The sequence below is a fragment of the Corvus cornix genome, chromosome 18 (assembly GCF_000738735.6).
Source record: "Corvus cornix cornix isolate S_Up_H32 chromosome 18, ASM73873v5, whole genome shotgun sequence".
In the NCBI taxonomy this organism is placed as follows: Eukaryota; Metazoa; Chordata; class Aves; order Passeriformes; family Corvidae; genus Corvus; species Corvus cornix.
In genome coordinates this window covers 9,616,252-9,635,168 of record NC_046347.1, presented here as the reverse complement: position 1 = coordinate 9,635,168, position 18,917 = coordinate 9,616,252, and the positions used below count along the sequence as shown (strand labels likewise).

The 18,917-nt window shown below is 38.2% G+C and overlaps 1 protein-coding gene across 5 annotated transcripts in view; it reads right to left on the bottom strand.

Annotated features, from left to right (window-relative positions):
- Positions 1-18,917, bottom strand: part of CEP112 (centrosomal protein 112) — a 158,253-nt gene that overhangs the window by 137,591 nt on the left and 1,745 nt on the right. For 4 of the 5 annotated variants that reach the window (XM_039562628.1, XM_039562630.1, XM_039562629.1 and 1 more), the window contains exons 4-9: positions 18,115-18,263; positions 12,713-12,803; positions 10,415-10,489; positions 4,264-4,380; positions 2,736-2,783; positions 2,518-2,595 (exon numbers count right to left, since the gene is read on the bottom strand). In XM_039562628.1, the coding sequence (XP_039418562.1) occupies positions 2,518-2,595; positions 2,736-2,783; positions 4,264-4,380; positions 10,415-10,489; positions 12,713-12,803; positions 18,115-18,263 (558 nt within the window). The remainder of the gene's footprint in view (positions 1-2,517; positions 2,596-2,735; positions 2,784-4,263; positions 4,381-10,414; positions 10,490-12,712; positions 12,804-18,114; positions 18,264-18,917) is intronic. The other variant, XM_039562631.1, reaches the window with a different exon arrangement.

The following is an 18,917-nucleotide window of genomic DNA, read 5'->3' as shown; positions in this document are numbered from 1 at the left end:
CCCAGAGAGATGAAGCTCCACAATTTATTGCACAAAGCATTGAGCTTGCCAGTTTGACTGAAAAATAAATAAATTAAGAGCTGGTATACAACTCAGCACAAATTTACTCCACGTAAGCCTTCAACTGACAAGTGAAAATTATTTCCCATAGGCCTCAGATTTGTTTAGGTTTCCTTTGTTGAGATAAGATAAATAAATATCTTTGCTTACAAAATAATAAAACAGAAGGAAATTGAGAAAAAATGCTAAGAATAAATAAGACTGACAAAAGGAAAAATTACAACAGAGAACTTCTTTAAAGAATGTCTTCAAGTGATATATCAGATAAACTAGTTGTTTGAGAAAGGTTAAAAAAAATCAGTTTATTAACATAGCTAATTTTATTTTCTCATTCCAGAAGAATTCCAAACCTTTATCTTAGCAATGGTAATGGATATGTTTTTCTGAAAAGCCACAAATCAGACTTTTCCTTTCCCCCTCCTCTGCCCTGTGGAGCACTGGGTGACACAGGATGGCCAGAGGTGAAGTTCAAAGGGACACTTTTCTCTTTTTATCAAGACAGGCCAATCACCCCATCTGTTGTGCTTTGCTGTCCCACTGAACATGGATATATTCCTGTTGGGTTGCATCTCCCTTGTTTAAGCCCATGATTTTTCAGTAATGACCATTTCCCAAATGGTTTAATCCATGTCAGAAGTATTTGGGGAAAAGATGACTAAAAGCCGCTGCCTGACGACATCGCCGTCCTCGCAGGGCTGTGATGTGGTTATCACTGCTCATGGCCATGTGTTCAGCATTACAGACTCTAAACAGGTGCAGGAATGCTTTATGAACAAAGGTCTAAAGGTTAAAAGCAAAAAACCCACAGTTATCCTATTTTATGTTCTCCCGTTGTACTACAAAGAGGTTGAAAACAGTTAAAGGTTCCTCCAAACCCTTTTGTACAGCACCATTTTTCTGTTAATACATTCACATTCTATAAATGAAAAGGCTTTATTCCTAATTGAGCTTCACAAACAAAATAAGATGAAAACACATTTAAGTTTTCTCATTAATAGCACACACATGGTGATTGTGAAACACTGTCTGTAACCTTTCCAGTTCAAACCAGCCCACAGTCGAGCACCATTAGCAAAAAGTCCTGGATTTTTACTGTGTGGTTTAGAGGATTTTTCCACTGAACTAGCAAAGTATTAACTGGGTACTTTATGTAGCTCCTTGGCATGCATTCATGTTTATTTAATTTGAAAATATTGTTTAAATGACAACATTGTGCTTTCAATTTATTTATTTCTTGCGCTATTTTCACATCTTATGAAACCTTGCCTCATCCTGAGGCACTGGTGGTTTGAATGTTGTCAATACAAAAGAACAGTCAATAGAAGAGCAGAGAAAGTGAAAGGCACATGGATTGTGAAACTGCTTGTCTGAGCATTGAGTGAGACAGGCAGGTAGCAACAGAAAAAACATGCACACTATTTTATCAACAACTGAAGGATCTGCCAACCAATTTTACCCTCCTCTGTATCTCTGCTAAAGATGTTTTCTGAAGTGTCTTGAAAATAACTTTAGGACAGTTCCAATCCATGTGTCCTTACAAGATACAAAGGAAAAGGAGGAATATTTTCCTGCTTTGCTGATGATGCCCTTTCCTCCCCAACTCAGGCATATTTGGGGTCCTTTGTGAGTTTAGGTCCTTCTGGATAGTAGGGAACTATGCACGTATGTCTCAATTTTCCAAGAGCATATGGCTGAAAGCAGAAATTTGAAGGGCAAACACAGCAGAGTGATAGATCCAGGGCTTCACTGCGGTTTTTTTATGACTGGTTAGTTGATTTGGGGGTTCTATTAATCGTTTTCCTAATGCATCTTGAGTTTCCTTTCCTGACCATTAATTCACGGTCTTTCAAAAAAAAGAAATGTGTTAAATAAAATGAGCAGCTTGTCACAAAATATCTCAGGCAGTCGGCTTCCTTAAACCATGAAAAAGGTGAAAATGACCACAAAATTTTACTTTTACACATATTCAAAGCAAAATAACATGGTGTGAGAGAATTAGACAGCCAAGCTTGGAATCTCAGGAATTCACAATGTTCCGAAGAAGTAAAATAAAACCCCATACCACCAAAAGAGGATTGGAGCTCAATGAGGCAAATATAGAAATAATGTAGATCCTATCAGAAATAAGGTCAAAATCTGCTAATTTTAAAAGGTATATAGAAAGTAAACAAAAGTCCTCCCTAAATCAAAGGTTTCACTGCCACTGTTAAAAAGTAATTTGGAAAATTCCTAGAATTCAAACTTCCCTCCACTAAAAATTCTTTCAAAGGACCAGTAAATGTGTTCAGAAAGTCTTTTTTACCCCCTAAAGAATTGGGAAATACATTAAGTATTTAATGACAAGCCCTGTCACTTCAGCAAATTTCTCTTCCATGAGATTTTCTGCTACAATAATCCTTGTTAATGCCCAATTTCCATTCCAATTCCAAATGCCTTAAAGACTCCAAAGAATCCTACCTCTTTTTCCTGCGTTAGAAACAGCGCCTGGTGGTGCTGAGTGGGGCTGCTCTTTCCTAGGCCAATTTTAGGTGTCATCTAATGAACAAGGAAAAGTTCAGAACAACCAATGAAGTTAAAAACAGTAAATCCAAGTACAATCAATCCTGACCCGAAATTAAAAGTAGGGAAAATGTTTGTTTGCTCTTCTGAAATACCAAGGGAATATAAATACCTACCAGAGTCATTGGCACCCGTTTTTCTCGCAGGTATCTGGGGTTTTCTAACTGAAAAACAAGAGAGAGAAAAATCAGCAGGTCAACAATGTCTTATTCAGCCTAAGACATCCCAACTAAACTGTACTTAGCACAGCAACTGCATCACTCAGAAGAGCCACAGATGAGATTTCAACATGCCTTAAATGTTACAGGAATAGGAAATCTTCCTAAGAGATCATTTGGTTGGAAATTATCTACTCAGCAAGTTTGATAATATAAATGGACCAAAAAGTGCACTTTTTTCCCTCCCAACTCTTGTGGTTGTAAAAATTCCATCAATGCATATTATAAAAATATTTGGCAGCTACATACATAGGCATATGCAAAAGATTTCCAACTTTATTGGCTAAATTTTCATTGAAATCAGTATAAAACTACAATAAGTTTACAGATTATACTGGTTAAAATCTAGTGCTTTTGAAAAATTACAGTTGGATGCATTGAAACTACAGCCATGCGTGTAAGTTACAGAGACAAAACATAAGGAAATGATTCATTAACATGACTATATAATTAAAACAGCTCTCTTAATCACTATTTTTAAGAACTGGATACAAAACATTGTTCCCAACCCACTTCCTCTATCAGACAGCTCTATCTTTCTCATTTTCTCAGATGACGAGGCTCAAACATCACATCACAGAGAAAGCAGAATGCCCAAAAAAATCTTTCAAGGGTATAATCTTGTAAAATGTGGCAGTGAGATTTGGAATATGAATGAGATTGCAATACACATTAAAAAAAAATGTTGTAAGATTAGGTTGATCTACAAGGCATGGCAATTATATCAAATTCTTGCACTTTCTGCAGTAGTAAGAAATAAATTTGTGTGTTGAATTTATCAGTGGAAAAGAGGCTTAATCCCTCTGAAATTTTAATTTGATACAGTGTTATTCATTTCCTGTCCCAAAAGGTGATGTAGGATTTCTGTGTGCTGTTGAGGAGTTGTCATATTTCACCCAGAAGTCGGAGATACTCACGTTTAACACATACCTTCAATTCCAATGAATAGTATTATCCACTAATTTAATACATTAGCTGAAAGCATCAAGAAACCAATAATTTAACAATAACCTGTTTATTGTCACGGAGTTTACTAAAACAGTTACATTAAACTTTCTTTCACACAAAGTATCCTGTGTTGGCAATTAAAATCCATGCGCAGCCACCAGTGAATGAAGGAATCCTGGCTGCACCCACTGCCACAAAAATGAGGAATTTTGGACACAGAAGAGATTGTGAAGAGAGGAATACAGGAGTGGGATCATCCTGGAGCATTAACCATAGGAGACACAGTGGAGGGGAAGAAAGAGCAAATCAAGAGAGAGGGAAATAAAAGGTACAGAAATACCAAACTGGAAAAATTTTGGAGGATTTTCTTTGTCCTACACATTTGTATCTGCAATAGGATTTTCTATCTACATTTTACTGCTATTATACTCCTCCTCCCATCTCAATTTGGCCACTTCCCCATCCAGCCCACACACACCTGATCATCCCCAGGGCTGAAGGTGTTCGCCAGAAGCTCAAGGTACTCCCCAGTCTGGCATCCCAGCACCCTGAGCAGCAGAGAACAGTGGAAGCCTTCACCAATACCTGGTGGAATCTGGAGAAGGCAGCAGAGCGACATTTCAAAGGCTTAATTATTTCCCAAGAGCCCTGGCTCTCGTGCAGAATGAATACTATCACCCTTTACTTTGGCTTTTTTTAAAGCAAAAAATTACTGTAAATATTTACAATTAATTCCAATCCTTTATCTGACCATGACATTCAGCTGTTTGCAGCCTTCACTTCAAAACCAATCTGAAAAGCTAAGGTACATCCTCCTTGTTTATGAGAGAGAAGGAAAATGTGTCTCTAATACTTTGTAGGGCCCAAGTCTTGCATTTTTTGATTTTGTAACAGCAGCCATATGTGCTTTGAAGTTAAATGTTCCCACTTTGTTACTTGTTGTGGATTATATCCACTTAAACTGATCTGTAAACATTTAATGCCTCAACATTCATTCTTTTCATGCTGGTCCTCTGCAAAACTTCTTGTTAGCAAAATTAGACCACATTAAAGAGAGAATATCACAATAAAGAATGCCCCAAAAAAGAAAAAAAAAAGTCTGTGTTTATGAGAAACATGCAAATTTAAAAATAATAAGCAAAAGGTCAAAGACAAGCCAAAATACATATGTATGAAACTGAAGGACTGCCATGAGAAGAGCAGTAAATCACATGCTTTCTTAAGAGTATGAACCAAATAAATGTCACCATGAAAGACATCTTTATTTGAACTAGAACTGAACTCTAATTTGTAAATACCACTTCTTAACAGAAATGGTATTCTGAATTTCTCTGTAGGAAAGATTTTGGATTCTCCTGTTCTAATAGGCAGTCTGACAAGAAACCATGTCTCAGTTGGTGAAGACTGCAATAGTCATCTTCTAGTCCTCCGAAACCAGAGCTGTGAAGGTGTTGGGTGATCAGATCCCCATGAAGAAATTCCCACCACCTAACAGAAACAATCTACTTCATGCAAATATATGTATTTTTTTAAGTTGAAAAAAAGGTATTGCAGAAATGTACATAAAAATAAAATTCCAAAACTGCATTTCAGGCAAATGAGCTGTAATTTGTAACTTTAGTATTTTCCATTTCTATTCATTTTAACAACACCTGAAGTGTTACGAACACCTAAAGTGGTCAAAACTAAATATTTATGAGTTACACAATTTTAAAGCTACCAACGCAAGCAGTGAGTGAAGCCCTGACAAAAGTTGAAGTGGTTTCTCCCAAAAGCAAGGACACTGCAGGAAAAGCACAATTTTGAGCTCTAAGTACTTCTGCAAGTCTCATCCTCATCAATTATATTCCATCCCTCAGGCTGAAAATATTGTACAGGCTTTCCATCTGTGCACTATAGCCCAGCCCAGAAACTCACAGCAAAGCTTTGCTCTTTTGCTCAGTAAATACCACAACAATGACAACACTGATGTCATGATTCCAAACTACCCCTCCAAAGTCACGTTCCACTCTTTGGAAGACGTTTATCCAGGGATGGATATCTCCAGTAATCCCCAACTGTAGCCTGTGTCAGTCCACTAACAGAAGGTACATTGTAAATATTAAGATTCAGGGAACAAAATCCCCACACTTGCATCTGCAGGCTTGTTCCACATTCCCCCCTAAGCTTCTTCAAAGACAAAACGTGATTGTTTTCAAAACAAAGATGGCAAAAACACACATGAAAGAGTTAAGAACACTTAAGACTTTGAAATGGTAAACAACTAAACTGAACCTTGCCCTAAATTCTTACTTTAATCTAACAAACCCAGCCAGCCAGCATGTTCCCTACAGAAATAACTGCTGAGTAGCTTCAGGAAATTTGAGTAAGGACATTCTTATCTAACATCATAATTTGTAGGGAAGTTCACTTTAATGCTGCTTCTGCAGTCTTAGTGGAAGGACATTAAAGCACATGAAGATTGTTTGTCAGCATGGAAGTTGAATTTATTTTTTGAAGTCGCAACACCACTTGGAGTTCACTGTGGGAAAGTTTTTCCAGTGCTGCTGCCCTCCAAGGCCACAACATATACAGTAGGTATGTTTATAGTAAGCAGGCAGACTGAGAAACCAAACAAAAGATAATCAAATGGCTTGCGCAGAAATGGTTGAGCTTAACTAGACTGGAAAGACACAGGCAGATGTGAGCCAAGCACACAGAGCAGGCACAGCATCCACTGCTGCTACAGCCTCCCAAGAATTCCCAACGCTCCCATCCATTTAACCCTGTGTTAGAAAGCTTTTCTCCAAGGAAGGAGAATGGAACACAAGCCACCGACCACAGAATTTCTTTGGTTTAAGTCTTCTCAAACCTTTATTAGGCAATAAAATTTCCCAGGACAAATTCTGGGCAAGGCTGAGCATCCAGGTTCTCGGAACTGAACACCCCACATCATTTCTGGTAAAAGCTGAAGAGTTAATTCTTGTCCTGCCTGAATTCCAGTGGTGAAAAATCGTGTTCTCCCTGATTAAAAACCCCTTTGCTGTTTCCCCAGGGTACAATCTTTTTGCGTGCTTTCTGCCTAAAATGATGTGCTGAATTTCCTGGGATGTTTGAAAGAGATACTTTGTCACACCTATAATTGGCTACAATTTGGTGACAAATGAAACTGCATCAGAGTCATCATGACAGAGTGAGAGACAGAGAGGCAGGTGAGGTAAGAATTTGCAGGGGTTTAATTCATTGTTGCTCCTTTATGTAACTTGAATTTTTTATCCAAAAATTATGTTTGTCTACAATCTAAAAAGATCAGCTACAAGAGGAAAAAAAGAAAAGGGAAAAACAAAGCAGTTTAATTCCATTATTCAACAACATTCTTTTCCTGACACTGTACCTATTTCACAATATTTAATTATTTTTGAGGCATAAACAGGAGATAGCCACCTTCCCCTCAGTTATGAAGTGCGCTAGAGCTGCAACAACATGCAGAAGTTTATTGACAGCTGTTCATGAAATAAGATCACAGAAACACAGAAAAGTTTGGGCTGGAAGTTCCTCTCATTCCCCTAGCCCAGGTTACTTTAACTATATTCTAAGATGGCTACAGAATGACAAAGAGAGTCCGAAGTAATGACATGACCAAAGATTACTGGTATTTATTTGTCTCAGCTCCTGGCTCGGAACCTTTTCATTTCAAACAGCCATAGAAAAGGATTTCTGCTTTTCTACATTGCAAATGCAGCTTCAAGGCATGAACACCTGATAAAGGACAGTCCCTATATCAGTTTAGATAAGAGTCAATACAGGCTAAGGAAAACAGATTTTATAATGTATGTAAAGTGAGTGTAAATTCGTATTCCATGTATGAAAGGCAAATTTATCACAATCAAAACTCAACTTTTTTTTTTTTTACAACATTTACTCATGCCTGACTAGAATCTAAAGAACTTGAACAATAAAATGTTGGATAGGGATAATCAGGAACACTGCAAGGCAAAGGGAAAAATTATTTTATTACTCACAAGAAGTAACAATATCAGCAAAGTAATGCCACAGACTTACTTCTCCTGTAGAAAATGTTATTATTAAGAACAAATACCTGAAGCCTCCAGATTAGACTGTTAAGCTTTGACCTCTCTGCTTAGTAGAGAAATCATAAAAGCATTTCTCAAAACTTTTCACAGTATTTTTAATAATAGTATTTTAAAAAAACCCTCCATCACTGATGTAGGTATATCATAAAAACTGAAAACACATCCAGTATGTGACCTTAAAAATACAAGAGCTTTGAAGAAGAGGAAATTTAGAATATATTAAAGAAGCAGGAGGCTGAAAGATAAGCTTATAACTGGTCATTTCAATCCAGACAAGCCCAAGCTGGAGCAGTGAAGGCTCAGCAGCACCTCACAGCTGGAAGACACCAGGGTTGTCTCACCATTTTGTGTACCTAGCAAGGTATTTGCAGATTCTTGCATAATAGCATGGTCTCCTTGTATACTTGCCTGACATAATCACAGCTTCCTAAAATTACACAGTTCCTTACTGAGAAAAATCTTTGTATAACCAAAAAAACCCAAGGAAAGTTTGAGAAGCTTTCCAAGACAACTGTTCTTCACCCAAGGCAGCTCCAAATGAAAGCCATTCTGTATCTCCTTTCCTATCTTCCCCCACTACTGAAGTATTCTTTTGGGTCAAGGGTCTTCTGTATCTGAGGTGGGATCACTTGTACATTAAGTTTCCCAAACAGTTTGCAGCTGGGAGTAGCAATTAAAGGACAGCAAGATGCTCCCATGGCAATTTAAATGCTTGCAAGTAACAGCAGCCACATCTGACACTCAAATCTTACAGATTCCAAGGTGCTGCAATCATTTAGTGGGATTTTTTTATTTTCAGTAATGACATATTCTTTAAGTATGACACTCCACTTAAAACTTCCTGACCCTTTCAGAACCCACTGGAGGCCGTGATCCACAGCAGGGAAATGCTGTTCAGCAGCAACCCCTCACAGACCTCTCTTTTACAACCTCAAATCCTCTTTGTCAGGTAACTCCCAACAAGTCTTATCAGGCAATCAAAGTCTGTCATGAGCGACTTATTTAATTACCATCCCTGGAGAGGAGACTTGAAAAACTGATTTATGTGCCACGGTAGCCAATTTGTTATCCAAGGGAGCTCCTGTATCAGCAGAGGATCATCACAGTTTAATAACCAGCCATTAGCAACACAACATGATTGCAAACTGGAATTTCAATTAGAAAAAGAAATAAAATACAAATAAAATGACAGAGATAAGAGATAAGCAGGCAAGCAGATCGACACTGATATAAAAATGCTGGATACAAAGAGATTCTTTGTCAGCATCAGTTGGAATAATTTGTAAAATGGCCATGAGCAAGTTTCCCCCTTAAAGCAGCTTTAAAAGCTCAAGGTATTACAGCTTTCTGCTCATATAATCCAATGGATAAATACAGCCCAAATATCCAAAATCTGCAAGTGACTGCTTGCACCTTTGTTTCAGACACCTGTACAGTGCTGACGTTTTCACCTATCTCCACCTTTAGCTTGGAAAAGGCAAGAAAAACACCAAGGACACAAAACCATTAATATCCTTTGTTATCATTTCTGATTGTACTGAAGAGAACTTGGCCATTCCTGAAAATCCTGGAGTGTAATAGGCAAGATTTTTAAATGCTGTCATATCCCTCTGGACTGACAATAGTATAGGAAGAATAAGGATCATTTGGCAGCTGATTAAAATGACAACATGAAAATACGTGATTATTTTTCAAAAAACAAGGCTGAACTATTTCATTAAACTTGCTCTCATCACTCCTAACTTTGGCTGTAACTCTGTGAGCTTACAGCCAAATAAGCACAAAATGAGAAAGAAAATAAGCACAAAATGAGAAAGAAAAGAAAGAAGAAACCTCCCTGTTAAAATCAAAGTGATCTTAATAAAAAAAATTGCTATGAGGATATTAATCCTAATGAAATAGGTTAAAGATTTGGTGGTACAAGTGAAAGGGTTACAAAAAAGACAAAACAATTAAAAAATACGTTAAAACACAGCTACAGAGAAGAGGTCACTTCATTGTGACCTTAGAACTATCGTGAACACCACAGAAAATACAACCAAGGGAATAAAGTCTTATAAGAGTAACAAATTTGAATTATTAAAAGGGAAAGAAAGAGGTGAACACACAGAAAAGTCTCCTGAACACTTTCAAAAGGAGGAGCACTGACCAAAAGAAGTTGAGTTGTATTAATGGCTTGCAAATTCTGTATTGGTTTAAAAGAAAAACCACAGAAAGCCAAACTCTTCTTTCATTTATACAAGTATAAATAAAAATAATGTTATAGAGTCATCATTAAATAAGCTGAATTTCTACCAGACTGAGACACTTGGTTTTGACCAGCAGCCATTATTTTGCCTGATTTATCAGTAACCATATTAAATATGTGAAGATTATTATTACTTAAGATTTTGATGTTTTCTTCTCATACATTCATAAAGAACCTTTCCGAGCTTTACCAATTCATTTCTAAAAGACTGATTGCCACATGAAGTTTTGTTGGCTAAGCTCAGACTACATTACTGAGGAGTTCCCATTGCAAGTCAATAAATAAGTAAAGTACTCAGTTTATTTTACCCCAAGATTCCAACTATTGAGTCGTGCTTCGAGGTCATCATCATCCAACGAAAAGTTTCTTTTGTGATGATCATCCTGGAACACAAGGAAAGTCAAAGAAAATACCAGAATTGCTGGCAGACACATAATTTAAAATTAAACTTCTCACTAGCTTGGCCATACCTACACTGCACTTCCTAATAGTGTCACAATACCTCTGACAGCTTTCACCTAAATAGCTCAGTTTCCAGAAGGATAGTGGGCTGAGAAAGAGTTCAGAGGATAAATTAGCCTGGCTCTCCACTTCAGTGTTCTTCTTTATTAATTCCCAAAGCAATGGTCCCCTTTACAGAGGGTGAATTTACTAAAAAAAACTCAGAATACTCAGTTTTCAGGTAACATTCTAGGACAATTCGTCTCTCCTTTGTGGGCCTAATCCAGAATTCAGAGATCACCTGATCAGCCTCCAAATAAAAACATAGATTTAAAAATCAAAGGAAATCACAGCAAGGCAGTGATGGTTATCAAAGCAGAGGACAGAGCAGCTGCTGCCCAGCTCAAGGATCTTCCCTGATTTCCAGCATCCAGCCAGGGCTGTGGTTATTGCTGCTCAAGGAAGTAACAAGGAATTACCTTTCAGAAGAGAAGTTTTTCCTGTGGGACAACAGTAACTACCCAACTGCATTTGAAGTACCTAATGGGAAAGCTGGTACAGAACATTTCCCTGAGCTGAGGTATTTTAAAAAACAACACTGAAGCCTGAATTACTTTGTCTCATTGAGTGAGGTTTGTGTATGGGCCTGCCAGCACCTCTTCTTTAAATCTCATTTGTCACAAGTGACTGGAGCTTGGGCTGCAGTTCATCAACACTTGGTTGAGGCAGCTCTTAATGTTTCTTAAAAGTCTCCCTGCTCCTCTACCTGGGCCTGAATGATGCCAGAACATCTGTGCATCACTGACAATGGAACATTGTTCCAGCCAGCCAAACGTTATCAAACTGTCTGGCAAAGCAAGGGAGGATTATTTCACTTAAAGGCCCCTTTAAAGCTGTAATCACGGGAGAATCCAATCTATGGAGCTGAAGAACAATGAAGTGCAGTGATTTATCAAACTCTGCTCTGGAAGCTGTGGCAGAGCCACCACCACCACCACCACCAAAAATTAAAAATAAACAAATCAAAGCAGCAAAACTCCCCTACAAAACTTTAAAGCCCCAAATCCAGGTTACAGCTGAAGAAAATAATTTTTTTTACAACAACTCTTCCATAAGGAATATTTCCTGAAGTAAATAAACAGGAAACCAATAAGGAGAAATTTAGTAAATCCAGCACGTGGTTCTATTTTTAATTACGGCATTTCTGTATTTAAATTACATTTGTATACATACAATCAACACACAAAAAAATACATTCACAGCAATCAGAGCCTAGAGCACAGGCACTGATTTTTGCCCACTGAGCACCTGTAAACTGCCCCGATAAATCCCTTCTTGCTAATCCTCTATTCCAGATGCACAGCACAACACAAATTTCCTCAGGAAAGAGCTTCCAGTTTATCCTATTTGCACTTCATGTCCTCAGCTGTGCCCAGCTGCAATCTTTCTAAACTATTCCTCTGATAGAATCAAAAAAAGAAGCATGGGCAGAACTAGAGGAACAAACAGGAAATTCAGTGTTCATGGAGGGGTGAGGGTTGTTCTAGGTGTGGTGAAGGACACTGCAAGGCCACAGAGCACATTTTGGAGGGTAAACAGCGCATTTCTTGGTATCACACATTTGTCAGGAGTAACTGTCAGTGCAAATGCTTGCAACTATATAAACAACATCATTGAATACTTTGGACTAAAAGGGTTTTAGACAAAGCCCATTCAATGCCCTTTCATCAGTCACAATGCTCAGTGTGGAAAGTCTGATGAAACAAACTGTCCAAAATTCACTCTTTCAGAGGTCAACCATCACTGAACAGAGCCAGAGGCATCTATGCAGCTTTCTTTAATCTGTTATTGCAAAATACAAGATGATGTCAACGCAGGCACGTTGCCAAGCCCAGGGAAAACAGTGCAGCAGACACTGAACACACGACACTAAACAGAGGTCAAGCATTAGGATGAACTGAGAGCATCCTATAAGAAATTCTCCTCCCCTGAATTGCAGAGGACAGATTTTGATGAGTTTTAGTCCTCCCTATCACTCTCTCCCAGAAGTCTGCACCTTTACACAGGAATCATGACCCACACAGCTGGAAATAACAGCTTTACAGGGTATATAAACCCAACTCAGGGAAAGTAGAGCTTTAGGACAAAAAGGAGAAGCATCTTACAGATAGTGGCGTGCCTAGGTTATCTTCATCTGTCCGGTGAGGAGAACTCAGACAACGGGATATTACTGATGGCTTCTCATTGAATCTTTCCCTGTTATTAATGACAAGAGGAAGCAGAAAGAGAAGGATTCATTTTCAGCAGCTTGTGGCACACAAAGGATATTAATCAAAGACTAGAATCGTTTAAAATATAGAAAAAACTGTCAAGATGGAAAGATCAAAAAAAAAAGAGAGAAAAGAGAAAAAATTTCTTGTTAAAGGCAAACAAAAGTCTTAAGTGTTCCATTAAAAATCACCACCAAAAAACTCCACACCAAAAAACCCTCTAGAAGTACCACATACATGGCAGTACCTTAAAAAGTGTTCTTTGCTTTTCTTTTACTACATCACCCAACATCTCCCAAAGGATTTTAGGATAAACCCGAGCTAAGGAGAGGGTTGATCTAGGAGAATGTTTTTGAAACAAAATTGCTAAGCATATAAAACCACATAGGATGGAGTCCAGTGACTCAGAGAAGAAAGAGGAATTAAGGTGATGGTTGGCTGCAACATAGGGGAGACTTTTAAGACCAAAAGAATAGGTTAGAACAAGGTAAATGATCCTATAACACACAAAGACAAGGGCAAGAACTACACACACAGCTCAATACAAAGGCAGTAGCTTGAAAGGCCAAGGTGGAGAGGAACATGTCAAACGAACAAGTCACAAAGATTGTCTACGTTTCATTTCATTTCTGTTTTAGGGACTAAAGTGGAATTTAAGGGGGATGGCAAAGAAAAGCCCACAAGACAGGACACAAGCAAAGCATGACCAAGTGCTCTGTCCAGCAGAGCTGGACAGGGATTTTCTGGAAAAGCTTTTGTTGCAAATAAAACACTTGAACAAAGGCAAATGAAGATCAGCAGATAGGTGAAGAGAAGTGTCACTGATGCACCTGGTCACACATTTCTCAGCCAGAGAACAGGGAAAAAACCAAAAGAAAATAAAAATTATAAGCATTTATTAGATGGGTTGATAAAGCAAAAGATCCAAAACAGTAGTGAAACATCCTTCAGCAAATACTCCACTATCAAATCCACAGTTAAGGTAATTAAAACCTTCTGTTAGTCCCTTCACCTTCCTATGACTGGCTATATTATATTAAAATCAAATCAGACCATTGAAATACCTCCCTTCTTTTCCATCTGGCAGCAGATGAGATGGCTGCTGTACCAAAAAGACACTGAGATGAATGAAGTGTTTATGAACAGAACAACAACTGTTGGATGTACAATATAAACCAGTCACTTCTAGGAAGACAAACACAAAGTTTTCATGAAGCACAGGGCCCAGCTTTCATCAGAACAGCAGGGAACAGAGAAATACAACAACTGGGAGCCTACCTTCCATTCCAGCACCAATAAATCCCACATAAACAACGTGTATGGATGCACAATAACAATTATAAAGCAGTAAATAGTTCAGATAAGCAAAGCCTTAGAGGTAAAAAAGATCAAAAGGAATATAATAACACAATGACTGCCTCTTGCATTTCTTACCAGGATTTCATCTGACACAAAATTACCTTTAATTAAAGGGAGATAAATCTTTGCCTGCGAGTAAATCTGCCCTCTTATCAGATTTCCTTTCTGAACAATACTCAGGTTACCTAACAATGCAATAAAGTTCCAATTGTTAAAAATGAGAGAAAACAGAATTCATGCCCTCATCATTCAGAGATTCAGGAATACCAACAAATACACAACCCAACCCAGCTTGCCTGTAATACTTTCAAACTGACCAAAGGGAGAACAGAAGTCTAGATGTATTCTTAGGTCTGTATTTGCTATTTTGAAGAGGAACTGAAAATGAAGCTGCTTTACTTGATTCTACAAACAGAATTTGTAAAGATTGTTAGGGATGGACCACAGTTTTGCTCATATTAAGTATGTACTACCTGTCCACTCCATTTTCCAGCCTCCTGCTAATAAGAGTCGGGCTCCAAAAAGCACAAGATTAATTCTTTTTCCTCCCACTTCAGGTGAGTGAAGGATGATCAGAGTTTTCATATCAGCCCTGTGACCTCCTGCTTCAGCCCAAGAGGAGCTGGCATGGGAGGAGGAAGCAATTTGCTGCTAATAAAGGAGATTAGTAAATATTCCTTCTAGGAACAAAGTAAGGGAAACTCACTGATTCCCCCCTGCTACAGCATGACTACACACCAACCTTTAACAATGTTTTCAGGCACACTCTATAAACATAAAGTAGAATTTTCCTAGGGAGTCAGAAAGCCCAGGTTTCTGTTCAAACCAATCTAAACATTTCTCAAACAAACCCTCTCACATTTCAAAATAAAGCTGCACCTTTCCAGCCCCAGTTAATCAGATTTATTCATCCACACCCCAGTTTGTCTACCTACTTTTTATTTAGGCAGAAAAACAACTTCATATAAAAAAGCCGAAATTGTCCAACACAGAATTATCTGTATTGCAAGATAAAAATCACTATGAAAAGAACTTCTCTGTTTGTTTGGGTCTTTGAAAGGAGAGAATCTTGAGATAAAGAACATCAAGTAGTTACTCAAACATCTCTCACCGACATTATCTATTTTGCCCTGAGAAAATGTAAGAACTGAGTCATGGCTGGAATGCAAGATTTTCATCCAACTACACATAGTCCATGCCCGTGGATTCAGTTTTCCCAATGCACATTCAGAGAAGAGAGACAAATATAGTGGAACTCGGTCACCATCTGCTGGCTATCCCTACAAACTGCACATCCAGAAATATTTAATATATTACATTTTTACCTGCACTGATAGCTCATCCAAAACTGTAAATACAAAGGAAAACAGGATCTATATGTTGGATATAGGCAATATCTTAACATGGTCACATTTAAATAAGTATTAAGCATGTAAATATTTTGTATTTCTACAAAACACAACAGCTGAAATATTTGCCTTCAGTATTTTTCTGCATAAGTTGCAGGAAAATTAGTTTCTCATTGCTGTGAAGATTAGTTTATGTAACCTACAGAGCTATCCAGATTTTCTAACACAAATTCAGATTTCCTTATACACAGCCCCACTCTTGGTCCAAGCATCCACTGACAGAGCTGTGCCTGTAGAGCTGGTTTTTAATTCCCAGACTCCTTTAAACCAGTAACATTATTCAATTGCATCTATCTGCTTTTCCTGGCATGGAATAATTTGTAATCCAGGTCTCCAGAGAAGTCACCAGAGCCTTGGAAACCATACTGATCACCAACGTAGGTATTGCTTCATTCCCACAGGATAAAAAGGAAAAAGTGAAATAAAGCTGCACTACACCAAAAATGACTGTGGGAACTTTGCCAGGCCAAGCTGAATCTTAGGTCCAGACACTGAGTGGGAAAATACATCAGATTCCCAATATTCTACTACAAACCAGGCAGCAAAAGAGAGAAAAAATATGGGAAAGAAGGAAGGGAATAGGTGGAACTATACCTCAGCTTTCCTCAAGTGGGGACCAGCCTCAGTCAGATGAAGAGGGAGGAATATGCAAATCCCACCTCAGCTGACAGTACAAGTCAGGAATTTGGAGTAATTAGGTATATTTTTATACCACAAATATGGCCTTGTAGAGATAGCAATGTGCTAAATTGGGCCTAATGGGGGAGAGTTGTGCTGGTACTGTTTTATTGCTTCTAACACCCAGAGTGACACTTTAATTTGATGATGCTGCTCCCAGGGACTGACACAATCTGGTCAGATGCAGGACAGGTATCCTGACACAGCACAACAATAACAAAAATTTATCCAAGGTCTCAAAAAACATTTCTTAAAGCACGATGCATTCCTTGTTTTCATAAGGTTAAATCTAATTTTTTTTTTTTTTAATTAAGGGTATCTGGACAGCTCCTCCCAACAATTCTCTGTTTCACCAAGCCCAAAGCAGTAATCTCATAACTCAGCTGGCAATTCTCCATTCTCTGCCTCTGGTCCTTAAACCACAAGTCAAAACCACAGGTTCTTATCAGAGCATGAGTGCAAGCAACCAGAAGAGCCCTAATCTTCAAGAAAAGACAATACAGAGACCTCAGACCTAAGAGCATTTTAAAATGATTGTTAGAATTACACACAGTTAATGGATATGGAAGAGGAAAAGTTCCACAATACTCAGTATCAATGTGATTTAACTTGCAAGTGTCTGTCACCCAAATCACTGCTGAAAAACTAAAAACATGATTGAAAAATTATAATAAACAGCATAAGCATCAGTGTGCCTCCAACAGAACAGCTAATGATGGCCACTTCTGAAAAATGTAAGCGAAGACATTAAAGAAGCATTGGACTTCTGAAACAAAACTTGCAAATGTATTTCTAAAGCCATGAAACAAAACCAGAAGCAGAGCAAACACTCACTTCCTCTTGTACAGCACCTACTGAGCTTTGAATAATATTCACTCTGTGTCTGAGAGTGCTTCCTTCACCACGGATTTCAGAGAAGCTAAACATTAACTAGACTTTGAAACAAGCAAACAAGAGGAAATTCCATCCATGACTGCAGTGCAGCCACATAAAGGAAAAAAAGGAACACATATCTTGATAATCAGCACAAAGTTGCACTGTGTAGGAAAATCCAGAATACTTAAGAACAGTAGATGAAACTAGAATTTACCTAAGAGTCCCACAAATTAGGACAGAACAGAGGTGAAGTTTTTCAAGTGTCCAAATGACCAGCTTGTCACTCCTTCAATACTGCAGGGACATCTTTCTAAGCCAACAGGAAAACAAGCCTTAATAACATGACACATTCCACCCCTTTTTCCCTGCTGTAAACAGCTCTGTTCTCATCTGATTGGAACTAAGGATGCAGCTTAAGCTCACTGGCTACTGCAAATCAAACACCTACACCTTGCTCAGCAAAACTTGCTTATCTGCTGGCAGCCAGTATTCTGTTTCCTCTAAAAAACCTGTGAGCAACGATCATAGAACAACCTCTAAATCTACCATCTGTATGCTTGTTTATATTCCTAATCTATAGGGAAAAAAGCCATTAAAATCTATTTGATAAAACAGCTGCTTTCAGCATCATAGCCTTAGACTACAAATGTAGACCTTGATTTTCCATGTTAACATGTCTGTAAATGAAAGGAGAAGAACAAGAGGAAGGGAAAGAGGATAGAGGGATGGAACATAGAAGAAGATGCACAGGAGCCAGGGGAGACATAATTGAGAAAAGCAAGGACAGAGGAGTCTAGAAGTTCTCATTACATTGAAGTTGTTACCAGAGTTTCTGTGTATAAAGCACAAACACTGATGGTGAGTCTATGAGGGAGTGCAAGAAACTCACGCAAACTGGGACATCCAGAGCTTATCAAATCAAACATCTTTTAAATACAAATCAAACACTGACTAAAGCAAGGACAGGAACCTTACCCATGTGCAGGTGGTGTTGCTGAAGATGATTCCTCCACAGAAGATACATTACTTTCATGGTTTCCCATCTCTCCCACCACCCACTCAGGGTAGCAGTCAGGGCTACTGTTCCGAACTCTTGGTGAATTTGGTTCATCAAAATAAACTGACTATAATGAGAACAAATGGAAGATCAACATGGGAATATATTTACACAGATACATTCTTTACACTCTTACTGTCATTTCTCGCAGGAGGATCTGCAGTACGAACGCTCCTTTTCCAGTGAAGTCAGTGAGCTGTGCGAATGCCACCTTCCCAACCCACGGGAATTCATGGAGACAGAGTAAATATTTTCCAATACTTTACTTCTTACAGCATGGGTAATTTTAGCAAAAATTGGCACTGTTATCTCACTGAATCTTATGCCAAGGGTTGACACAGCATATTCAGTTCTTCAGAAAACAAACTGCAACTTTAACAATGTCTGTGTGAACTCTATAGTCATCTCAGGCTACTAAAGTCACCACCTTTAAGTACATTTTTCCTTTCACAAGAACTATCTACTGATTAGGACAAAAGAAAGCCTCAAGGGCCTTTTATTATCAAAGAACTAGAAAAAGATTACCTTTCTGCTCCTTCAAAACACCTATTTTTAAAAGCCTTCTAACCAGAATTTTGAAGATACAGGTCTCAACAAGTTTTGCCCATTGAAAGGCTTTCCCAACATCAATTACAAGAACTGTATTTATCACATGCAGTTCCACTCAACCCATTCAGAATTGTTTTTCACACTGTGCCAAATCAAAGATGGAAAAGCGATT